Source organism: Haliotis rubra, unplaced genomic scaffold (genome assembly GCF_003918875.1).
Source record: "Haliotis rubra isolate DU_JTF1 unplaced genomic scaffold, ASM391887v1 Scf214, whole genome shotgun sequence".
Lineage (NCBI taxonomy): Eukaryota > Metazoa > Mollusca > Gastropoda > Lepetellida > Haliotidae > Haliotis > Haliotis rubra.
In genome coordinates this window covers 1,379,082-1,400,408 of record NW_025766159.1, presented here as the reverse complement: position 1 = coordinate 1,400,408, position 21,327 = coordinate 1,379,082, and the positions used below count along the sequence as shown (strand labels likewise).

Below are 21,327 nucleotides of genomic sequence, written 5' to 3'. Positions count from 1 at the left end.
CAAAATCACTGAAATCTATATTTTTTGGTATTTGTAAGGGTTTATGGTGCATGATGTATAAAATGATTGTAAGGATATCTATTGCAAAATTCCACAATGATTGCATTTTAATTATCATGAATTCAGGATACATATATCCTTTTTTAATATTTTGAAAAGTAAAATATAATATTTTTTCAGACACATATTCAAGGGTACTTTCCAAATTCCATTTTCATCATATAAATACAAAATATATATTCATACTAATTATACATTTCAATATCTATAATAAATGACACTGTTAAGTGTTGTAAACATCAACTGGTTAACATTTTACTGCAGTGTCTACATACAGCTTGCCTTCACAAGAATCAGATGGTTATAATAGTCATGAAATAGCTCATATTTTAATGTTTAGACCTATCTTTTTATGTTTCCTTGCAGTAAACTGATTTTTTATAGCCACAGCTAGATAGGAGATGGTTTGTTATGGAAAACATATTGTTAACACGTAATGTTACCAAAACAAGAATATACACATGTCATTTCATTCTATCATACACATCCTCTGGTTTAGTCACTATGACCTGTTGTTTGTTGGGACAAATCTCTGTAATTTACTACTTATCTTAAGATTTTTAAATGGTATTAAACTTTTGTAAGAAATGGATTAATAAATTAACATATAATGACTGACAGCACTTACTGATGGACACATTTTATAAGGGATAGAATATTGTGGGTACATTTTTTATTTCCAAGTATGTATGTTATCTCTGCTGCAACCGACTAACTGCTTGGATGATAGGTGTATGGTACTTTAAATAATATAGAGTCAGAATTTAAAAACAATATGAAATGAGATGTGTGAGGAACTGCTGATCAAAACGTCATAGACATATTTATACCCAACTGTCACATTCTGTACGGTATTTCTTCAATTGTCAGGATTGTATAATAATTACAAATCGGTGATAAAGGCCCTCCAGAGGTTGACCGTTGGCTGCAGATGGAGGCGTGTCTTCGATTTTACTACCCTGAGGCTCGTGGTAGTATGAGAACTATTTTGTTAAATTTGAATGCGGCTGAGGAACTATCGTTGGAAATGAAATAAGGGCTGATTATATAGAGTGAGTTCTCATTATTTCATCGACGCTATGTTACCCGAGCTTTACACTGCCTCTTGTTCTGACATTGGAAATGCTGTGACAATATACCAAATTTTCATGGCGTTTTTTTCCATTATCTCCTATCATTTCACTTTGCATTGCACTTGGAGATTAAACAAATGATGCTGTTCAAAACTAACAAAACATGTGTCAGAAAAAGGTATTACGATCTTTTTGTCAATGAAGGTGCAGCAGGGGAACGCGTGAGCTTGGCTCTGTCTTTACATGTAGCAAGTTGTCACAGTGCACTTTGAGTCGGGAACCAGACAAGAAGCGAGAAGTTGGACCATCAGTTTATATCATTTCCAAAGAAGAGTTATCACCCTTCAGAACAAAAAAAAGATTGCCCATTAATTCCACAACAAACACATAACCACATGAAGGAATCAAATTACATGTTTGTTGTGCAAGATGTCCTTCCTGAAGAGTGATGGGATTGTCAGCAACCAACCCAGACAGACATGAGTTGCCAATGATTATTCTAACTACATTGAAGAGATTGTGTAACACACGGTACTGTCTGAATGATACAGTTGGCAAGATTTTCAATCATTTCAAAAAAGGGACTTGTCATTTAACATTAACATGTGAAGAGTTATAATATAGTTATGAGTGTATATTTGGCAAAGTGCAAAATATAGTTTCCAAATTTTGCTAGCCATAATTCACACACCCGAAATTTGAATGTAGAAACTAAGCAAAAGATGACAAACATAGATGAGAATAAGATATTGTCGGCATGACACAGGTTTCATCACTAAGGAGATTTTATGATGAATGATTTTATCAGGCCATGATCTTGCATGATTTAGAAGTGTATTATATTTACTTAACAAGTTGGAGAGAGTGACATAGTTACGAAATATAAATTCACTTGCCAGTCGGGCCAGTGACTGGCCTGACTGGATTTTTACTAGCCACGGGGATAGCAGGCCAGTAGATATTCACACAGATATTTGGCACCCAAATATTGAACTACTAATGAAAACTATCACATGAAGTGAAGACTAAACTTGACTACTCCTAGACCCTACAGGATAAGTTTGGAGTGACTGCAAGATTGTGACTGCAAGATTGTGACTGAAAATTAAGAATTGTTCTGGGCCCCTTTTGAATTCTATTTTATTATTTATTTTTACATAAATATTTTGAAATAAGATAACTATATTTCTGGGACCAAATGTCGATCTCAGTAGAAAGGCTTAATACCAATTAAGAGTTATCTGCCCATTGTTGAACACATGACCAAGCAAGGCTTGATGATTCCTGAAGCATCCTATGAGGGTGTTATGCGGCCTTTTTTTCACCAGCTTTATTTCAGATTTACTTGCCAAGTGCTAATTTAGATACTTAGCTGGAAACACAATACTAGTATATCAACTTTTCAAGATAACCAAACACTGACAATATTATGAATATTGTGAATGCTGAGACTTATGTTAATTTCATATTTTCTTACTTACTGCCATATACTGGATTTATTGTATTGCTGTAGAAATATTGCAAAACATGAAATTCCAATAAAAAATACTCATGTTATAGTGTTAAGCCACGTGTGTTTTGCTTGAATCCCCTTCACACCTGGTAACCCTGACCTTCAGCATCATCAATCCCATGTGTGTTAAGTTTATCTGATCAAATACATATGTTCTAACCTATGCTGTCCTCTACAGGCAGGTGTCCATCACCATTGCTGCTGCCTGAAATCAAATGATTAATTGTGCTTGTGGGTGAGGTTGAACTGAAAAATATCTTCACAGAACTATAACAAACAAAAGCATGAAAGAATATGTTTTACACATAAATCTATACTACAAAATAAACATTTTCCAGCTCTGTTGGTAAAGATGGAATCCCAAAAGTATGTTCACCAAACGTCTCAGGTCAGCATCTGTTTGTGAGGTCAATGTCAAGTTATCCCAATTTGAGCAACCCCAGAAAGTTCTACCCAAGAGGAGGCAATCAATCAGGAATGACAAGAGTTGCCTCCCTTAGGCTAGCTTATCATTTCTTCTGGTTGCTTTCTGAATAAACCAGGGCACTCTCGATATGATGTTCTGTGCAACTGATTGGCTGGTCACTAAGTAAATTAGTTATAGCTCATTCTAGAAGGGAGACAATCTGTCTTTGATCTGTGTAACTCTTGATTAAACTGTGCAGTGGTAGGTTGAGGACACATTCCCGTCATGTCGTCAGGGAGAATAACATCAAGTCAGGAGAACACAATGGTGCAGTGGGACTGGTTGAGGACACATCCCCATCATGTCGTCAGGGAGGACAACATCAAGTCAGGAGAACACAATGGTGCAGTGGTATGTTGAGGACACATCCCCGTCATGTCGTCAGGGAGAACAACATCAAGTCAGGAGAACACAATGGTGTAGTGGTATGTTGAAGACACATCCCCGTCATGTCGTCAGGGAGAATAACATCAAGTCAGGAGAACACAATGGTGTAGTGGTATGTTGAGGACACAACCCCGTCATGTCGTCAGGGTGAACAACATAAATTCAGGAGAACACAATGGTGTAGTGGTATGTTGAAGACACATCCCCGTCATGTCGTCAGGGAGAACAACATCAAGTCAGGAGAACACAATGGTGTAGTGGTATGTTGAGACACATCCCGTCATGTCGTCAGGTCGGAGAACACAGGTGTAGAATGTTGAGAACATCAAGTCAGGAGAACATCAAGTCAGGAGAACACAATGGTGTAGTGGTATGTTGAGGACACAACCCCGCCATGTCGCCAGGGAGAACAACATAAATTCAGGAGAACACAATGGTGTAGTGGTTGATGTTGAAGACAACATCCAGGAGAACACAATGGTGCAGTGGTATGTTGAGGACACATCCCCGTTGTCAGGGAGAACAACATCAATTCAGGAGAACACAATGGTGCAGTGGGACTGGTTGAGGACACATCCCCATCATGTCGTCAGGGAGGACAACATCAAGTCAGGAGAACACAATGGTGTAGTGGTATGTTGAGGACACAACCCCGTCATGTCGTCAGGGAGAACAACATAAATTCAGGAGAACACAATGGTGCAGTGGGACTGGTTGAGGACACATCCCCATCATGTCGTCAGGGAGGACAACATCAAGTCAGGAGAACACAATGGTGCAGTGGTATGTTGAGGACACATCCCCGTCATGTCGTCAGGGAGAATAACATCAAGTCAGGAGAACACAATGGTGTAGTGGTATGTTGAACACACATCCCCGTCATGTCGTCAGGGAGAATAACATCAAGTCAGGAGAACACAATGGTGTAGTGGGACTGGTTGAGGACACATCCCCGTCATGTCGTCAGGGAGAATAACATCAAGTCAGGAGAACACAATGGTGCAGTGGTAGGTTGAGGACACATCCCCGTCATGTCGTCAGGGAGAATAACATCAAGTCAGGAGAACACAATGGTGTAGTGGTAGGTTGAGGACACATCCCCGTCATGTCGTCAGGGAGAACAACATCAAGTCAGGAGAACACAATGGTGTAGTGGTATGTTGAGGACACATCCCCGTCATGTCGTCAGGGAGAATAACATCAAGTCAGGAGAACACAATGGTGTAGTGGTATGTTGAAGACACATCCCCGTCATGTCGTCAGGGAGAACAACATCAAGTCAGGAGAACACAATGGTGTAGTGGTATGTTGAGAACACATCCCCATCATGTCGTCAGGGAGAATAACATCAAGTCAGGAGAACACAATGGTGTAGTGGTAGGTTGAGGACACATCCCTGTCATGTCGTCAGGGAGAATAACATCAAGTCAGGAGAACACAATGGTGTAGTGGGACTGGTTGAGGACACATCCCCATCATGTCGTCAGGGAGGACAACATCAAGTCAGGAGAACACAATGGTGTAGTGGTAGGTTGAGGACACAACCCCGTCATGTCGTCAGGGAGAACAACATCAAGTCAGGAGAACACAATGGTGCAGTGGGACTGGTTGAGGACACATCCCCGTCATGTCGTCAGGGAGAACAACATCAATTCAGGAGAACACAATGGTGTAGTGGTAGGTTGAGGACACATCCCCGTCATGTCGTCAGGGAGAATAACATCAAGTCAGGAGAACACAATGGTGTAGTGGTATGTTGAAGACACATTCCCGTCATGTCGTCAGGGAGAACAACATCAATTCAGGAGAACACAATGGTGTAGTGGTAGGTTGAGGACACATCCCCGTCATGTCGTCAGGGAGAATAACATCAAGTCAGGAGAACACAATGGTGTAGTGGTATGTTGAAGACACATCCCCGTCATGTCGTCAGGGAGAACAACATCAATTCAGGAGAACACAATGGTGCAGTGGGACTGGTTGAGGACACATCCCCGTCATGTCGTCAGGGAGAATAACATCAAGTCAGGAGAACACAATGGTGTAGTGGTAGGTTGAGGACACATCCCTGTCATGTCGTCAGGGAGAATAACATCAAGTCAGGAGAACACAATGGTGTAATGGTATGTTGAGGAAACATCCCTGTCATGTCGTCAGGGAGAATAACATCAAGTCAGGAGAACACAATGGTGTAGTGGTATGTTGAGGAAACATCCCCGTCATGTCGTCAGGGAGAATAACATCAAGTCAGGAGAACACAATGGTGTAGTGGTATGTTGAGGACACATCCCCGTCATGTCGTCAGGGAGAATAACATCAAGTCAGGAGAACACAATGGTGTAGTGGTATGTTGAGGACACATCCCCGTCATGTCGTCAGGGAGAATAACATCAAGTCAGGAGAACACAATGGTGTAGTTGTAGGTTGTCGTCAGGGAGAACAACATCAAGTCAGGAGAACACAATGGTGTAGTGGTAGGTTGTCGTCAGGGAGAATGACATCAAGTCAGGAGAACACAATGGTGTAGTGGTAGGTTGTCGTCAGGGAGAATGACATCAAGTCAGCAATAAGCAGCACATGAAATCTGGACTGAACACAATCAAGTACACAGCATGCATAATTTAAACATTTTACAGATGGTATACTCACTCTCTTGTATATGAATTTGGAAATTGTAATTTTTATTCTTATTGAGTTTCTCCTTCGTCAAGTCGACAGTGACATATCTAGCTCCAGTGCACATCTGCTTTGGACTGTCATCTCCACATGATAATGTCCGCTGTAAGTAAATACATAAGAATTTATGCATCAGAGTAGGCTAGAAACAAAAGTTTTGAATATACAATTGGCAGTACGATGGTTAAGTCAGTCAGTGAAATATAATTTTATAGCAAATCAGATGAGAACCTTTTGAACAAAATATGTTTCAATTTCATGGTTAGTTTGTAAGCAGTAAATACATGCTGTGCCCAGATGACAGCCTGCCATGAAATGAGTTCCCTCAACAAGCTGAGCTGGAAAGATGGCTTCAAGTGCTAATTCAAACGTATCAGACCAACATACCCAGGACCTTCCTGATGATGTGTTCTTGTCAAATATTTTCAATTTCACTGTACAGTCATTGATATGAAACTGGTCAAATGTAATACAGATGCCATGTCCTGAACGGGCTCGGAATGTCAAATCACAAATCAGAGTTTCATGACGAAAATTTCCTCCTTTGGCATTCACAGTGTACTTTTCCCCATCCAAGTTGAAGTCCTTCGTGATACAGTGAGCATATTCATTCATGTACACTGAAAGTAAAACAAAGCAGAACGTAAACAATTCTGAAAGTGGGCAAATTTGGGGACATGACATCTTCATAACAGCAAACAAGGTGAGTTATCTTTATACAGTAATCCCTCGCCATAACGCGGGTCTTGAGGTCCATGGAAGACCAACTTTGTAAATGAAAATAGATATATGTACAGGAAACTTGCAAGCAAACATCACTTGACATGATAATTTAATTGTTGTTTCTGTTATGCTACCTGTTATTCAACTAAGCTGGAAATAGCAATCAGCTCACAGTGCTCACATGTTTTGGTCCAATGTACCGGTGATTCAGTTAGACAATTTATATATTAAGCAGTTATTTTAACAGAGATAATCTATATTGCTATATTGCTATCGTATTAGTATAATGCATGTTTTCTACGAAAATATTTAACATAATAATTAACATAGACTCAGCATTTAGGGTTACGTCACCAGTGACTTCCCGTGGTACGTGCCACTTTGATTGTAAAACCAAAATAATTTTTATTTATTTATTACCATTACAAATGCCAGTACATACCTGTAACAGCTTGAGCACCAATGAGCAAATTGACACAGATGAATCCAATAGTGATGTTGATGTAATCTGGCAAGGTCATGGTCATTTGAAAGAAGCTGTTGGTCCGGAACTGTGGTTCAATCTCATGAGATCAGTTTTGTCATGGCGAGGAAGCTTGTTCAGGTTCTGGTTCTCCGATCTGAAACTGAATGGGAAAACCTAATTTACTAAAACTAGCCTCAGAATGTCTTAAAAGGCATAAACAACTGATGTTACTGCAATAAGAGGACAACTTGTGTCAGACCTCAAATGTTACACAAAGTACAACTGTATATTGAAAGTGTAATCAATTAGGCAAGCTGTATATATTTTATATGTTTTTGCCAGTTCAACCAATCTGCCACCAGTGATTAAACCGATAATGACCGAAATGAGGAGTAAGTGAGTGAGTGAGTTTAGTTTTACGCCGCACTCAGCAATATTCCAGCTCTATGGCAGCAGTCTGTAAATAATCGAGTCTGGACCAGATAATCCAGTGATCAACAACATGAGCATTGATCTGTGCAACTGGGATACGTTGACATGTGTCAACCAAGTCAGCGAGCCTGACCACCCGATCCTGTTAGTCGCTTCTTACAACAAGTATGGGTTACTAGTCTGAAGATCAATTCTAACCCGCATCTTCACGGGTTACTTGGACTTTAACCGAAATGAGGAAGTCTTATATAATATCAAAAGCAAGTGATAGAACTCAGAATGTCACTGAGTTCTTATACTGACATGTTTACTAACATATACCCTGGAGAATAAAATATGTAGATTTCAGTACCACAATAAACAGGACAGGCCATATCCTCTGAGCCCTACTTCATCCGACAATCAGCTTCTCCATTAGTGTACATGCAGACTTCTAGATCCTAATTATTTCAGGGCCATATTCATTGACATAAAAAAGAATCACAACAATTCTAACTTTACAATCAGCATGAATATTGTTCTTCTTGCTTTCTCTACATTTCCTGCCTGTTTCTCTGCAGATTTCACCATACACACTTACTTGTCATCCATAATATTTGTGTTTTACTTGAATATTTCAGATGCAAAAATAGTCAAAATGTTTATGCTTCTGAATAAGCATGTAAGCACAAGACTGTACATTGAAAATTATGGAGAAATCCATCTTTATTTCAAGGAAAACGTGAATTTGACAACACTGTTACCTTGATATGATTGTCCCTATAATATTCTTCAGTAGTTGTCAGTAACTTCCATGAAAGGCATGAAGCACTAGAGGTCACAGCAGTAATACAATGTCTCAGTGGTAAGGGTCTGCTTTCTCCAACCAACACAAACACATCTGGTAAATGTAAATAATGGCTGCTAGATAATAACTTAAAATCTGTAAGGTCAGATGGCAGTGCTGTTTGGTCTAACTGTGCTAACATTGCATAATCATCAACATTCAGCCTCAGCATGGATTTACTTCCATCAGTAGGTTGATTAGCAGACATTTTATGGGTTTTCCTCAAACATACAATTAATTTCATATTCCCTGCATGCATCAACACACTACTTGCCATGGATGTGCTGTTGTCAACATCTGCCAGGCTTGTCATGCTCATTTATAGATTGGTTTGGCTTGATATAACACATTCATTCATATGATCATTGCGAAGCACATAGTTTGGTTGTAAGTGTAAATTTCGGAGGAAAATGCTTTTGCTTCAGGCCTTGTCTGCTTGAGCAAGCAGTCAATATCAATGTAAGTTAAAAGATAAAAGAGGACATTACAGGATAATTGTCATGAGTCCTTTATACATTAACATCTCATAGCATTACAAATATGTATATATATATATATATATATATATATAGATAGATAGATAGATAGATAGATAGATAGATAGATAGATAGATAGATAGATAGATAGATAGACAGATAAATATATAGATTGATAGATAGATAGATAGATATAGATGTGTGTCACCACATTTGTCACTCCATTTTCATGTAACATTTAGGCAACTGGGGACTAAACGATCCTTAAAAATCATTCAAACATATGACCATACAAAACCTCACTTACAACGATGTTCCCACAAAGATGTCTGTAGATCACCCAGTATCACCTGCACACCATTGCTAAATATTATGGAAGAATAAAGTATTCTGGTTCAAAATGAAAAATATTTAAATGAAAGTAGGGCCACCAACTTTGTATTCACTTGGGGATTCAAAACACCTGCTTCAAAGTTCATGCTTGTTAGATACTTTGAAGATGATGGGGTGTTCTATGGCTGTTTGGACTCGGCTCTATGCTTCAATGATCACTTCACAAAGGAACTGACATCACAAGTGATCTCAGCAGCTGTATTCAATGTCAAATACAATGTCTGTTCATCAAAACAATGTTCATGACAAAACAATATGCTTGTTTCACAACATGCATAATTTAAAATGATAAGCTACAGACTTGCCCCAGCACACTTCATTTTTACTTGGTCATCCTACACTCTGCAAGTCACCCACTCTGGGCATCTTCAAGGATAATTATTCACATTGTTTCTGCCAAAATAACTTTTGGGAAAAGCTTCAACTCGCAAGTCACTGGAAGATTATTCTTACAAACCAAAGTTATTTTTTAATGAGTAAATGAGAAGACTCTGGAACATGCAAGTTAGTACCAGACCAGAGAAACACGTTTTTGTAACACAGACATGATCAACATTGACTTGTCTGTCGTGGACTCCTAAGCAATGATGGTCAAAGTAATGTCTTCTGACATACAAGGAATCATGTTTGAATGGCCTGTACGTGTTTTAACAGATAATCAACTTTGAAAGGGTGGTCACAGATGCCCCAGTAATCTGGAAAATGTCCAAATATTGGGTATCATCACCAATGTGTTAGCTTAGAAACTGGTAGAGTATTACAAAACACATACATAGAGTGTTCAAATAATGAGCACAGCATGCACATTGACCATCCAAACATGACATTCAGACTATCATGTTTTTGGCCATATTGTAATGCATGGCTTGGATGTGTTTCAATGAGAAGAAATAACACATATACTACTGTTTATTACATTGTCCAGCACTGACTGTCCCAGAACACCACTGACCAATCACCCTGTAAGGGGTGGACTTGAGTGTTTCCAGCTGAAGGACTGGTGATGACCTAATGCCCCATTTCCCCTCAACCTGTATGCAGCTGAATACACGGATGTCAGGGTATTGATTTTTGTGGTCTTCCTTTGTTTCATGCCGAAAGAGGAAGAACATGTGAAAATGTCAGCAAAAATCCATACAAAGACAACAATCTTTTTCAAACAATTTCTGGAATGAACATAACAAATTATATTACAATCATGAACACACATCAAGTTTGATCTGTGGATAGTGTGGACATTAATGAGCTTGGCAGAGTTGGTGTAAGACTGCACAGATTGTTTTGTTTGGGATGGTCAAAATAAAGGTTGAATTTATGCAACCAGAGACAATTAAATATTGTATGGTCTCTGATTCAAATCAATATTATTAAACTTACCTGGCAAGGTGTAGTGTTGGTCTTATTCTGTTGTTAGCATGTTCAGTGAAAATGATTGATATTTGTTCGCATGTTTATAGTAACATGAATATGTGTTACTGGTGTTTTAGTGTTGACTAAAGAGGATGCTGTCAGAAACAAACAGACAAAGAACACTTGCAACTGTATCATACTGGTTTTGTGTTAATCTGGTATGTCCTTGTATAGCTATTCAGACCGGATAACACCCACTTACAAGCAATGCTTTGTACTCATGATTTGCAATTTGCTGTCTGTGTACACTGGTGTGTACTGGGAACAATTACCGTGTTAATCTGCTGCTGCATTCACGCAGCCTACTACAGCGTGTGTGGTGGGCTGCATGGGGAATTACCACACTGTACCAACATGGACCTTGGGGATTCACACCACGGTTGGCATGTGCAAGCACATTGTCCATCTTCATGTTATTTGTTCAAGTGAAAATATTAATTTGTTTCCAAACATGAGACTGATCACTGCTACTGGCATAATGATACAATGGCCATTGAACTACACAATGCTCATCTGTAAAGAGTTACATATTATTGAAAATAATACAAAAACTTACTTGTGAAATGGAACATAATCCATTATTTCACAGTCATATATATCTCTTGTTATAGTGTTATTCAAAATCTGAAGTAACTCAGAAATTACATGCACTTGGTCCAAATTTCCTGAATGTATTCTTATATATATATATTTTACAATTTGTGTCCATACATGAATTGACAGTATTCAAAATCTGATATCAGTATTCAAACATCAGATATTACATAAAAAAAAGACTATCATGTTTAGTGTGTGTGGTGTCATTCTTGACTGAGAAGTCATCAAATCAGCACACAACATGTTTCCATGACACCCTCCCTTATAGCATGTATTTTAATTAACATGTATATTAAATTAATGTTCATATTTATTACTTTTTATTTGCAAAAATATAATTATGTCATTTTCTCAAGTTCTCATGAACCATGAAACTGGATTTCAAGTTAATGACCACATAAAAATCACCCCAACATGCATTGTGCAATCATTAAAACTGACATATTCTGGCCAGACACTGAAGGTATTTTGAGTATAGAAAATGGAAGGGTCACAGATGGTCTTCAGTAAGGTTTCAGGAGCTATGAGTCTTTCCCCTTTCACATCTCCAGCTGTCTTTGGGGAATTGATTCAGACCATGTCATGTGACCAATCAGGGGGACATGACTCATGCTATGACCTAACAAATTTCGAACCCTCCATGCAACTGAGACTTCAGTCATATTAATTTGTTCCATGTTCTGCTTCCAGTACAACTTCCTGGTGACCAGGTCCATGACTGTACAGGATTCCACCACAACTTATGGTATTGAGCTCTCCTGTCCAATATAAGCCCATCCTGCAGGCTGTCACACACAACTGTTAAATGCTTTCCGTATTCATAAAAATGATTAAAGCAACAACAACATTAACGTGAAAGTTATCTCTCAAACAAAATAAAAATGTCAATAAAAGTAGACTTGTGATGTCTGACATTAGCATGGGCAATATTACTTCCACTTTCCTCTGTCTGCTAAGGCCTGGAAGGGACCACGTCTTGTGCTTCTACAGGAGATGTCAAATAGGTAGGATTTGCTTTATACATATTTTATTGTTAAATTTAAAATCCCCCAAAAGGATTGCATAACTTGTTGTCGCCTTCTCTCTAAAGTAGGATGCAGTAGTACTAGCAGGATTCTGAATAATGAGTGAGTGAGTGAGTGAGTGAGTGAGTGAGTGGTGGTGTTTTACACCACTTTCACACCTATACCAACATAGGGGACATCAGAAATGAGCTTCACACATTGTACCGACTGAACAAAACAGGACTTTGGCGTGACAAGCAAATCTTTAACCATTAATGCTACACCTGTAACATCTGCTGTGTAATGAAAGCTTATAAGATCATTGATCTGTAATTATAGGTTTACAGGTTGTGACAATAATGTGTTTTACCTCATCAACATTCATCTTTCATACTGAGCTATGTACACACCCTAAACAAATGGACAGAATGCTGATCATAATTTGTCATCCATGGGAGCTACAGCAGATATATTGTGCATCTATACTCTAAAAATAAGTAGGATATCATGAAATATTGATGTTAATACCAAGCAATAGAACAAAGATCAGTGTTCACAACACACATCCCATGCAAAAACCTTTTTCTGTAATTACATTAGAAAGGTTGCACTTGTCACATGCAGATGCACCACAAACATGCTTAGGATATCAATCCTCAGTTGGACACTTTTCAAGGAAGGACAGTTAACATTGGAACATTCTTTCTGTCTAAAGAAATATGCTGACAGTACAGGTGTGATATATTTCATTTCACTGGCTGTTGGTGTATAAACTAGCCCGCTGGTATGTACAGAATGGTATTTGAATAATATGTTCAGACTAGTTTAACAATGTCCTACACTGTACAGAGTGGTATATGAACAATATGTTCAGACAGGTTTAACAGTGTCCTACACTGTACAGTGGTATATGAATGATATGCTCAGACTATTTAACAATGTCCTACACCGTACAGAGCGGTATATGAACGATATGTCCAGATAGGTTTAACAGTGTCCTACACTGTACAGAGTGGTATATGAATGATATGTCCAGACAGGTTTAACAGTGTCCTACACTGTACAGTGGTATATGAATGATATGTCCAGACAGGTTTAACAGTGTCCTACACTGTACAGAGTGGTATATGAACGATATGTCCAGATAGGTTTAACAGTGTCCTACACTGTACAGTGGTATGTGAATGATATATCCAGACAGGTTTAACAGTGTCCTACACTGTACAGAGCGGTATATGAACGATATGTCCAGATAGCTTTAACAGTGTCCTACACTGTACAGTGGCATATGAATGATATGTCTAGACAGGTTTAACAGTGTCCTACACTGTACAGAGTGGTATATGAATAATATGTCCAGACAGGTTTAACAGTGTCCTACACTGTACAGAGTGGTATATGAATATGTTCAGATAGGTTTAACAGTGTCCTACACTGTACACTGGCATATGAATGATATGTCGAGTCTAGTTTAACAATGTACACTGTACAGTGGTATATGAATATGTTCAGACAGGTTTAACAGTGTCCTACACTGTACAGTGGTATATGAATGATATGTTCAGACAGGTTTAACAATGTCCTACACTGTACAGTGGTATATGAATGATATGTTCAGACAGGTTTAACAGTGTCCTACACTGTACAGTGGTATATGAATGATATGTCCAGACAGGTTTAACAGTGTCCTACACTGTACAGAGTGGTATATGAATGATATGTCCAGATAGGTTTAACAGTGTCCTACACTGTACAGAGTGGCATATGAATGATATGTCGAGACTAGTTTAACAATGTCCTACACTGTACAGTGGTATATGAATATGTTCAGACAGGTTTAACAGTGTCCCACACTGTACAGTGGTATATGAATGATATGTTCTGACAGGTTTAACAATGTCCTACACTGTACAGTGTTATATGAATGATATGTTCAGACAGGCTTAACAGTGTCCTACACTGTACAGTGGTATATGAATGATATGTTCAGACAGGTTTAACAATGTCCCACACTGTACAGTGGTATATGAACAATATGTTCAGACAGGTTTAACAGTGTCCTACACTGTACAGTGGTATATGAATGATATGTTCAGACAGGTTTAACAATGTCCTACACTGTACAGAGTGGGATATGAATGACATGTTCAGATTACTTGAGCAAATGCCCTAAACGGTGATGTGTACAGCTGTATAGTATTTCTCCCTTACTTCAGGATCAATGTGGTGAATGTCATTACCTTCATAGATTGGACTCCGCATGAACCCTATCCCGTTGTATTGGCTATAGAAAAGGACAGCATTGGTACAAATCCATGAACATGTTGTGGAGTCACTGAAACACTGCTGTACAAGACACAGACATCACCAACAGACCTCAGTAAGGTAGACACAGCAGCAACTGCACCCTGTCATCCCGGCCATCACCACAACCTGTCACCATCAGGCCCAACAGTTGGGAACAGTGGGAATATTGATCAAGCCTCAGGTGAGTAACAACCTCCAGTAATTGTAGCGATGTATAATGTACTGAGGTTCTGCTAGCACGTTATTGGTAATGGTATTAATTAAACATGCTGTAATATCACAAACATAATCAAACAGTGACACTTCCCAGCATGGTAGATCACGAAGAACATAGGGTGGTTACAAACACCTGTGTAGTGCTTGTCAGTTTACATAGGGTGGTCACATACACCTGTGTAGCGCTTGTCACTTTACATAGGGTGGTCACATACACCTGTGTTGCACTTGTCAGTTTACATAGGGTGGTCACATACACCTGTGTAGCGCATGTTTACATAGGGTGGTCACATACACATGTGTAGCGCATGTTTACATAGGGTGGTCACATACACCTGTGTAGCGCATGTTTACATAGGGTGGTCACATACGCCTGTGTAACGCATGTTTACATGTATTTACACTCCGTCCTGACCAGTGGTTTATTGTGAATGGATTTGTCTTTTATCAGATTCCTAACCAACAGGCAAATCCTGGGGCTTCTAGTTCTCAGTACTAAACTAAATTACTAAGGTTTAACAAGATCATATATTTTCTTAAATATAAGGAATGCATTATTCCTGTTCAAGATGTTGGTTTATTTTTGTTTATGATGAGGTTAATTATATTTTTCAATCTTACCAAGCCAAATTTGAGTTGTCAGTGTTTTTTTTTACGACTTTCTTTAACATTGTTTGGTTTCATATGTAACAAAACCAAATAAACATGACTGAATACTTACATGAGAAAATCTATGAACAGTCAAACAGTTAATTCTCGGGGTATGACATGCAAAACAATTTGGTTATTTTTTTTAAGGAAATAACAAACTAATTTTCCTTCTTCTCTGGCCAGGATAATTTTTGACGGATTTGAACTGAAAACAAACACATAACTGTGTATCCTTGATTTTCAACACGTGTCTGGGGACCAAAACCCATTTGTGAAACTGAAGACAGAGAGCCCATTTGAAAACCTGAACTATATATTACTGAATATGTGAATGCAGTTTGTACAGTTGCAATAAGTAGAGCTGTGACGATATATCGTAGTATCGATAATCGTGATACTTTATCTGACGATAAATATATCAATACATTTTTTCGTATCGTGATATGTATCGTTGACCTTAAAATTGTTAATTTTCATTAGATATTGACGGTTATGTCAAAATTTCTTGCTATTAACATATATTTTTTAAAGAAAATAACTAAAGAAAGCATATCGTGATATGCATCGAATCGAATCGTATTGTTTCAAGATATCGCGATAAATATCGTATCGTGAAATTTCTGTATTGTCACACCTCTAGCAATAAGTATAAAGCACTAAATATGTCACACTGGGTCAATGGCTATCATCATGGTTCAGTGCGTGTTATCATCATACTTGGACGTAAATAATTGATACTAATGAGCGCCATGGACACACTATTCTCTAGGTATTCATTGCATCCACAATTTGATAAATATTCATTTATTATTCATCCCATTCTGGGAGTAAAGTAAATGAGCTTCCATGATCCAATCAGGATTACATAAGACTGCCTGCTGGGAATTACCTAAGACTTGGTACACGCTGTAACAGTGATGCTGATTAGACAGACACAGGATCAGGCAACACTCTGGACAATCATAGTGAGCATTATCTGTTGCATTATCTGTTGCATTATCTGTTGCATGGCGTTACTGTTGCACAAGACGTAGCAGTCACAGGGGCACAGTATATTAGCTTATACGTCAGTGCAGTCACAGGGGCACAGTGTATTAGCTTACACGTCAGTGCAGTCACAGGGGCACAGTGTATTAGCTTACATGTCAGTGCAGTCACATGGGCATAGTGCATTAGCTTACACGTCAGTGCAGTCACAGGGGCATAGTGTATTAGCTTACACGTCAGTGCAGTCACAGGGCACAGTGTATTAGCTTTACACGCAGTGCAGTCACAGGGCATAGTGTATTAGCTTACACGTCAGTGCAGTCACAGGGGCACAGTGTATTAGCTTACACGTCAGTGCAGTCACAGGGGCACAGTGTATTAGCTTACACGTCAGTGCAGTCACAGGGGCATAGTGTATTAGCTTACACGTCAGTGCAGTCACAGGGGCATAGTGTATTAGCTTACACGTCAGTGCAGTCACAGGGGCACAGTGTATTAGCTTACATGTCAGTGCAGTCACAGGGGCATAGTGTATTAGCTTACATGTCAGTGCAGTCACAGGGGCACAGTGTATTAGCTTACATGTCAGTGCAGTCACAGGGGCACAGTGTATTAGCTTACACGTCAGTGCAGTCACAGGGGCACAGTGTATTAGCTTACACGTCAGTGCAGTCACAGGGGCACAGTGTATTAGCTTACACGTCAGTGCAGTCACAGGGGCACAGTGTATTAGCTTACACGTCAGTGCAGTCACAGGGGCACAGTGTATTAGCTTACACCGCCAGTGCAGTCACAGGGGCACAGTGTATTAGCTTACACGCCAGTGCAGTCACAGGGGCACAGTGTATTAGCTTACACGCCAGTGCAGTCACAGGGGCACAGTGTATTAGCTTACACGTCAGTGCAGTCACAGGGGCATAGTGTATTAGCTTACACGTCAGTGCAGTCACAGGGGCACAGTGTATTAGCTTACACGTCAGTGCAGTCACAGGGGCACAGTGTATTAGCTTACACGTCAGTGCAGTCACAGGGGCATAGTGTATTAGCTTACACGTCAGTGCAGTCACAGGGGCATAGTGCATTAGCTTACACGTCAGTGCAGTCACAGGGGCACAGTGCATTAGCTTACATGTCAGTGCAGTCACAGGGGCATAGTGCATTAGCTTACACGTCAGTGCAGTCACAGGGGCATAGTGTATTAGCTTACACGTCAGTGCAGTCACAGGGGCATAGTGTATTAGCTTACACGTCAGTGCAGTCACAGGGGCATAGTGTATTAGCTTACACGTCAGTGCAGTCACAGGGGCATAGTGTATTAGCTTACACGTCAGTGCAGTCACAGGGGCACAGTGTATTAGCTTACACGTCAGTGCAGTCACAGGGGCATAGTGTATTAGCTTACACGTCAGTGCAGTCACGATGATCAGGGTAAGAACTGGTCTTCAGTAACCAACCCATGCTTGTCTTGAGAGGCACAAACTGGCTAACTTGGTTGATACATGTCATTATGTAGAACGATGCTCATGATGTCAATCACTGGTTTGTCTGGTCCAAACTTGATTATTTACAGACCGTCATCAGATAGCTGGCATATTACTGAGTGAGAGAATAAACAGCAAAAAATCAAAATAAATTAATAGACACCAGTGTAGCACAATGACTTCATGTACACTGTCTACAGTCACTAGTGATAGATTTGTACATGTATACAAAATGACAGATGGAGATCACGCTCTAAGTAACCCACTGACACAGTCAACATAGGCCCATACAAACATTTCCTCACCTTTGTGTGTGAGCAAGCATGTTACTACAATGTATTTTGTGACAGGTAATCTAAAGTTTATATGTCAGCTTCTGAAATCCATGTTGAGTTGACTTGGACATAATGCAGACATGAGACAAGACACCATTATGAAAATATCAACAAGGAAAGATTTTTCAAATACTTAAACTGTTATTACAAAACCCCATAAAACCATAACAGACTTGTCAACAAATCAGACAATTGCAAAAGTCAACAGATAAACTTGCACAACAAAATGACTAGAGACTGGATTTAGGTTCATGGGCACTGGTCCCAACATGAACTGGTCCCAACATGGGCACTGGTCCCAACATGAACTGGTCCCAACATGGGCACTGGTCCCTACATGAACCACCAGCAGCACAGACACAATGTTATGGCAAACGCTTTCATTCCACAGCTGGTTAGAAGAAGGAAGTGCTTTGATTATCCTGTTACATGCAAAGATTAACCATTGCAGATGTGATAACATCAATAATCCTGGTTCCTTGAGATGCATGTAGTGCAATGGCAGAAACTTGTTCTGTAAATTCATGTTTACCATTCTTTATCTTTCACAAGGAGTGAATGAGTGAGTTTTATTTTTATGCCACTTCTAGCAATATGTAATATCACGGCAGGGGACACCAGGAACGGGTATCACACATTGTACCCATGTGGGGAATCGAACCAGGATCTGTGACATGACAAGTGAAGACTTCAACCATTAAGCTGCCCCACAACCCCCTTTCACAAGGAAGAGAATGGAGTCAAGGATTCACAATACAGTTGTCTACCAAAACATTATCATGAGTATCCTTATATACTATCACTACTGAAATGTGTACAATAGACAGAATATATACAGATGTGGAACCTGAAATGGAGTTGAACATTTAATTAAATCTTTTAGTCTCGCTAATATATCTATGAACAGTGTGAGACAACTAAGCATTACCATGATGAGATGGGAAATCCCAATTAACAATACTGACATATCAGGGTCTAGGTTGATTTTACAAATATTATTACAGTCAGGTATTATACAAGACATTGTTTGCAGTGTGTAAAGCAGATATTCTATCAAGTTGTGACTAGTGTTTTCACAGGAAGAACTACATAGACAATTAGGGCTGTCGGTTAAACAGACTCTAAATACCAAATAATTAATTGGGTGTAATGTGATTTTGAAATCATTATATTGTATTTCCTTAAACCACAGGAGAAATATGAAGGCACACATTTAGTTGGTATTTTGGTTTTTGGTCTAAAAGATCTTGACCATTCTGTTCTGTGACATTCTGTGATTATCCATACTTTATTGTCATTTTCTTATGTCATTTTATGGTTCAAACATTGTGGTATTGTGGGTTTCCAAAGCCATGATGATTGTTTGCATTAGTTGTAAAAGTTTAAAGATTGAGAAAAATACATTTGATACCACAAACATGTTATCCATCAACTTTCATTTGGCGTAATACATATTTTAATTTAAGAGATAATCTGCATAAAAAAATTACTATTGAGCTTAAAATGTGATGTGACAGAGAATGAATGAATATGAGTGTGTATATGTGCGTGCGTGCGCACTCGAGTGTGGGTGCGCACCCATGTGTAATGTGCTGTTGAAATGTGCCAACTGATAAATTCTATTCTATTAAAATTTGTTTTGAAAACTGAAATCAGTTGAGTTGTAGTGGAAGTAAGCCTGACTTCCCAGTGACGGCAATACTGCGTGTACTACCGCTACCCCCAACACAGTGGCCGAGACCTGATACCAGATACTGGTGATCGAAACATATCCAGCTTACAGACTACAGCTGAGACGTCTATACTTGCTATAATTAATTAAACCAGAACTTTAAAGGACGATGATTTTACATCATGGCGACGCGCCAAATAAATAAGCGTTCTAAAAATGATCACATCTCTCAATCTTTCCTGTACAACGTACACAAGTGCACCCTTGTATTCGGCCAGAAATATTGGCGAGGTAGAGATTCAGCACGAGCATCATAGCTGGCCAGCCAGTCACTGAGAGATAACATTCCCATCCCTTCCTCACGGCTTCGGCTGACGATAATATCTTGTCATGAATACATGGCGGTTTTTCTGGAAACCATCATGACGTGATTTCATCGCACAACTCCATTTATACGTCTGAGTCATGTCCACATGATCCCGTTTACCATAACATCACCATCTCAAAGTATTTAACTAAGAAGAATGTAAACAAACCAAGCTCATAATCATCATACCTGAATGGTGTACCTTCTGCTGGCGATCTGAGATTCTTATGACAGTCTTATATGGTCACACCAACAAACAACCACTGAGACACAATATGAAGGAATATGTGTAAGAACTATATTGTTCATGTATTCTGCCGACATCTGTGCATCTGACAGCCATAGCTAGTCTTAACAGGGGCCGGGCAACCGCCGTGTTTATTGATCGACAAGTAATTCACCATCGATTCCACAAGAAAACCTCCCTCTGCCTGGTAACAAAGAGACGCTGAAATGACTAATTTTGAAACATCTGACGTAACGAATATCAATAAACTATGGCATCAGTTGTGTCAGTAAACAAACAACTGACATATTCTATCCCCGACTTACCTTTCCTTGCCTCACAGATGCTCACGGTATCCAGTCCTCATCTCCACAACGTTGAAGATAGCTCCACTACAGAGCTAGTCACGTGGACGTGTGCCTGCGCTAAATATGGAAGTCGCTCTCTGGGACGCGTGCCACGGCGGCGTTCCCGCAAGATCGGATTTCTCAGATACGTATAAATGAATTGATACAAATATTAAGGCTAAACAAATCGTCTGGAGAGAACTGATAGGTACGCTGTAGTTTATCCCGATCGTGT

At 39.3% G+C, this 21,327-nt stretch overlaps 1 protein-coding gene across 4 annotated transcripts in view; it reads right to left on the bottom strand.

Moving 5' to 3' along the window:
- The window catches only part of LOC124276858, a 29,443-nt gene extending 8,116 nt beyond the window's left edge, over positions 1-21,327 (bottom strand). Inside the window, exons 1-5 of one of the 4 annotated variants that reach the window (XM_046712516.1) lie at positions 21,072-21,327; positions 7,341-7,524; positions 6,563-6,795; positions 6,149-6,278; positions 2,807-2,851 (exon numbers count right to left, since the gene is read on the bottom strand). In XM_046712516.1, the coding sequence (XP_046568472.1) occupies positions 2,807-2,851; positions 6,149-6,278; positions 6,563-6,795; positions 7,341-7,425 (493 nt within the window). In that variant the 5' untranslated portion in view covers positions 7,426-7,524; positions 21,072-21,327. Of the gene's footprint in view, positions 1-2,806; positions 2,852-6,148; positions 6,279-6,562; positions 6,796-7,340; positions 7,525-14,743; positions 14,925-20,708; positions 20,859-21,071 lie in introns of those variants that run through there. The other 3 variants (XM_046712518.1, XM_046712517.1, XM_046712519.1) reach the window with 3 other exon arrangements.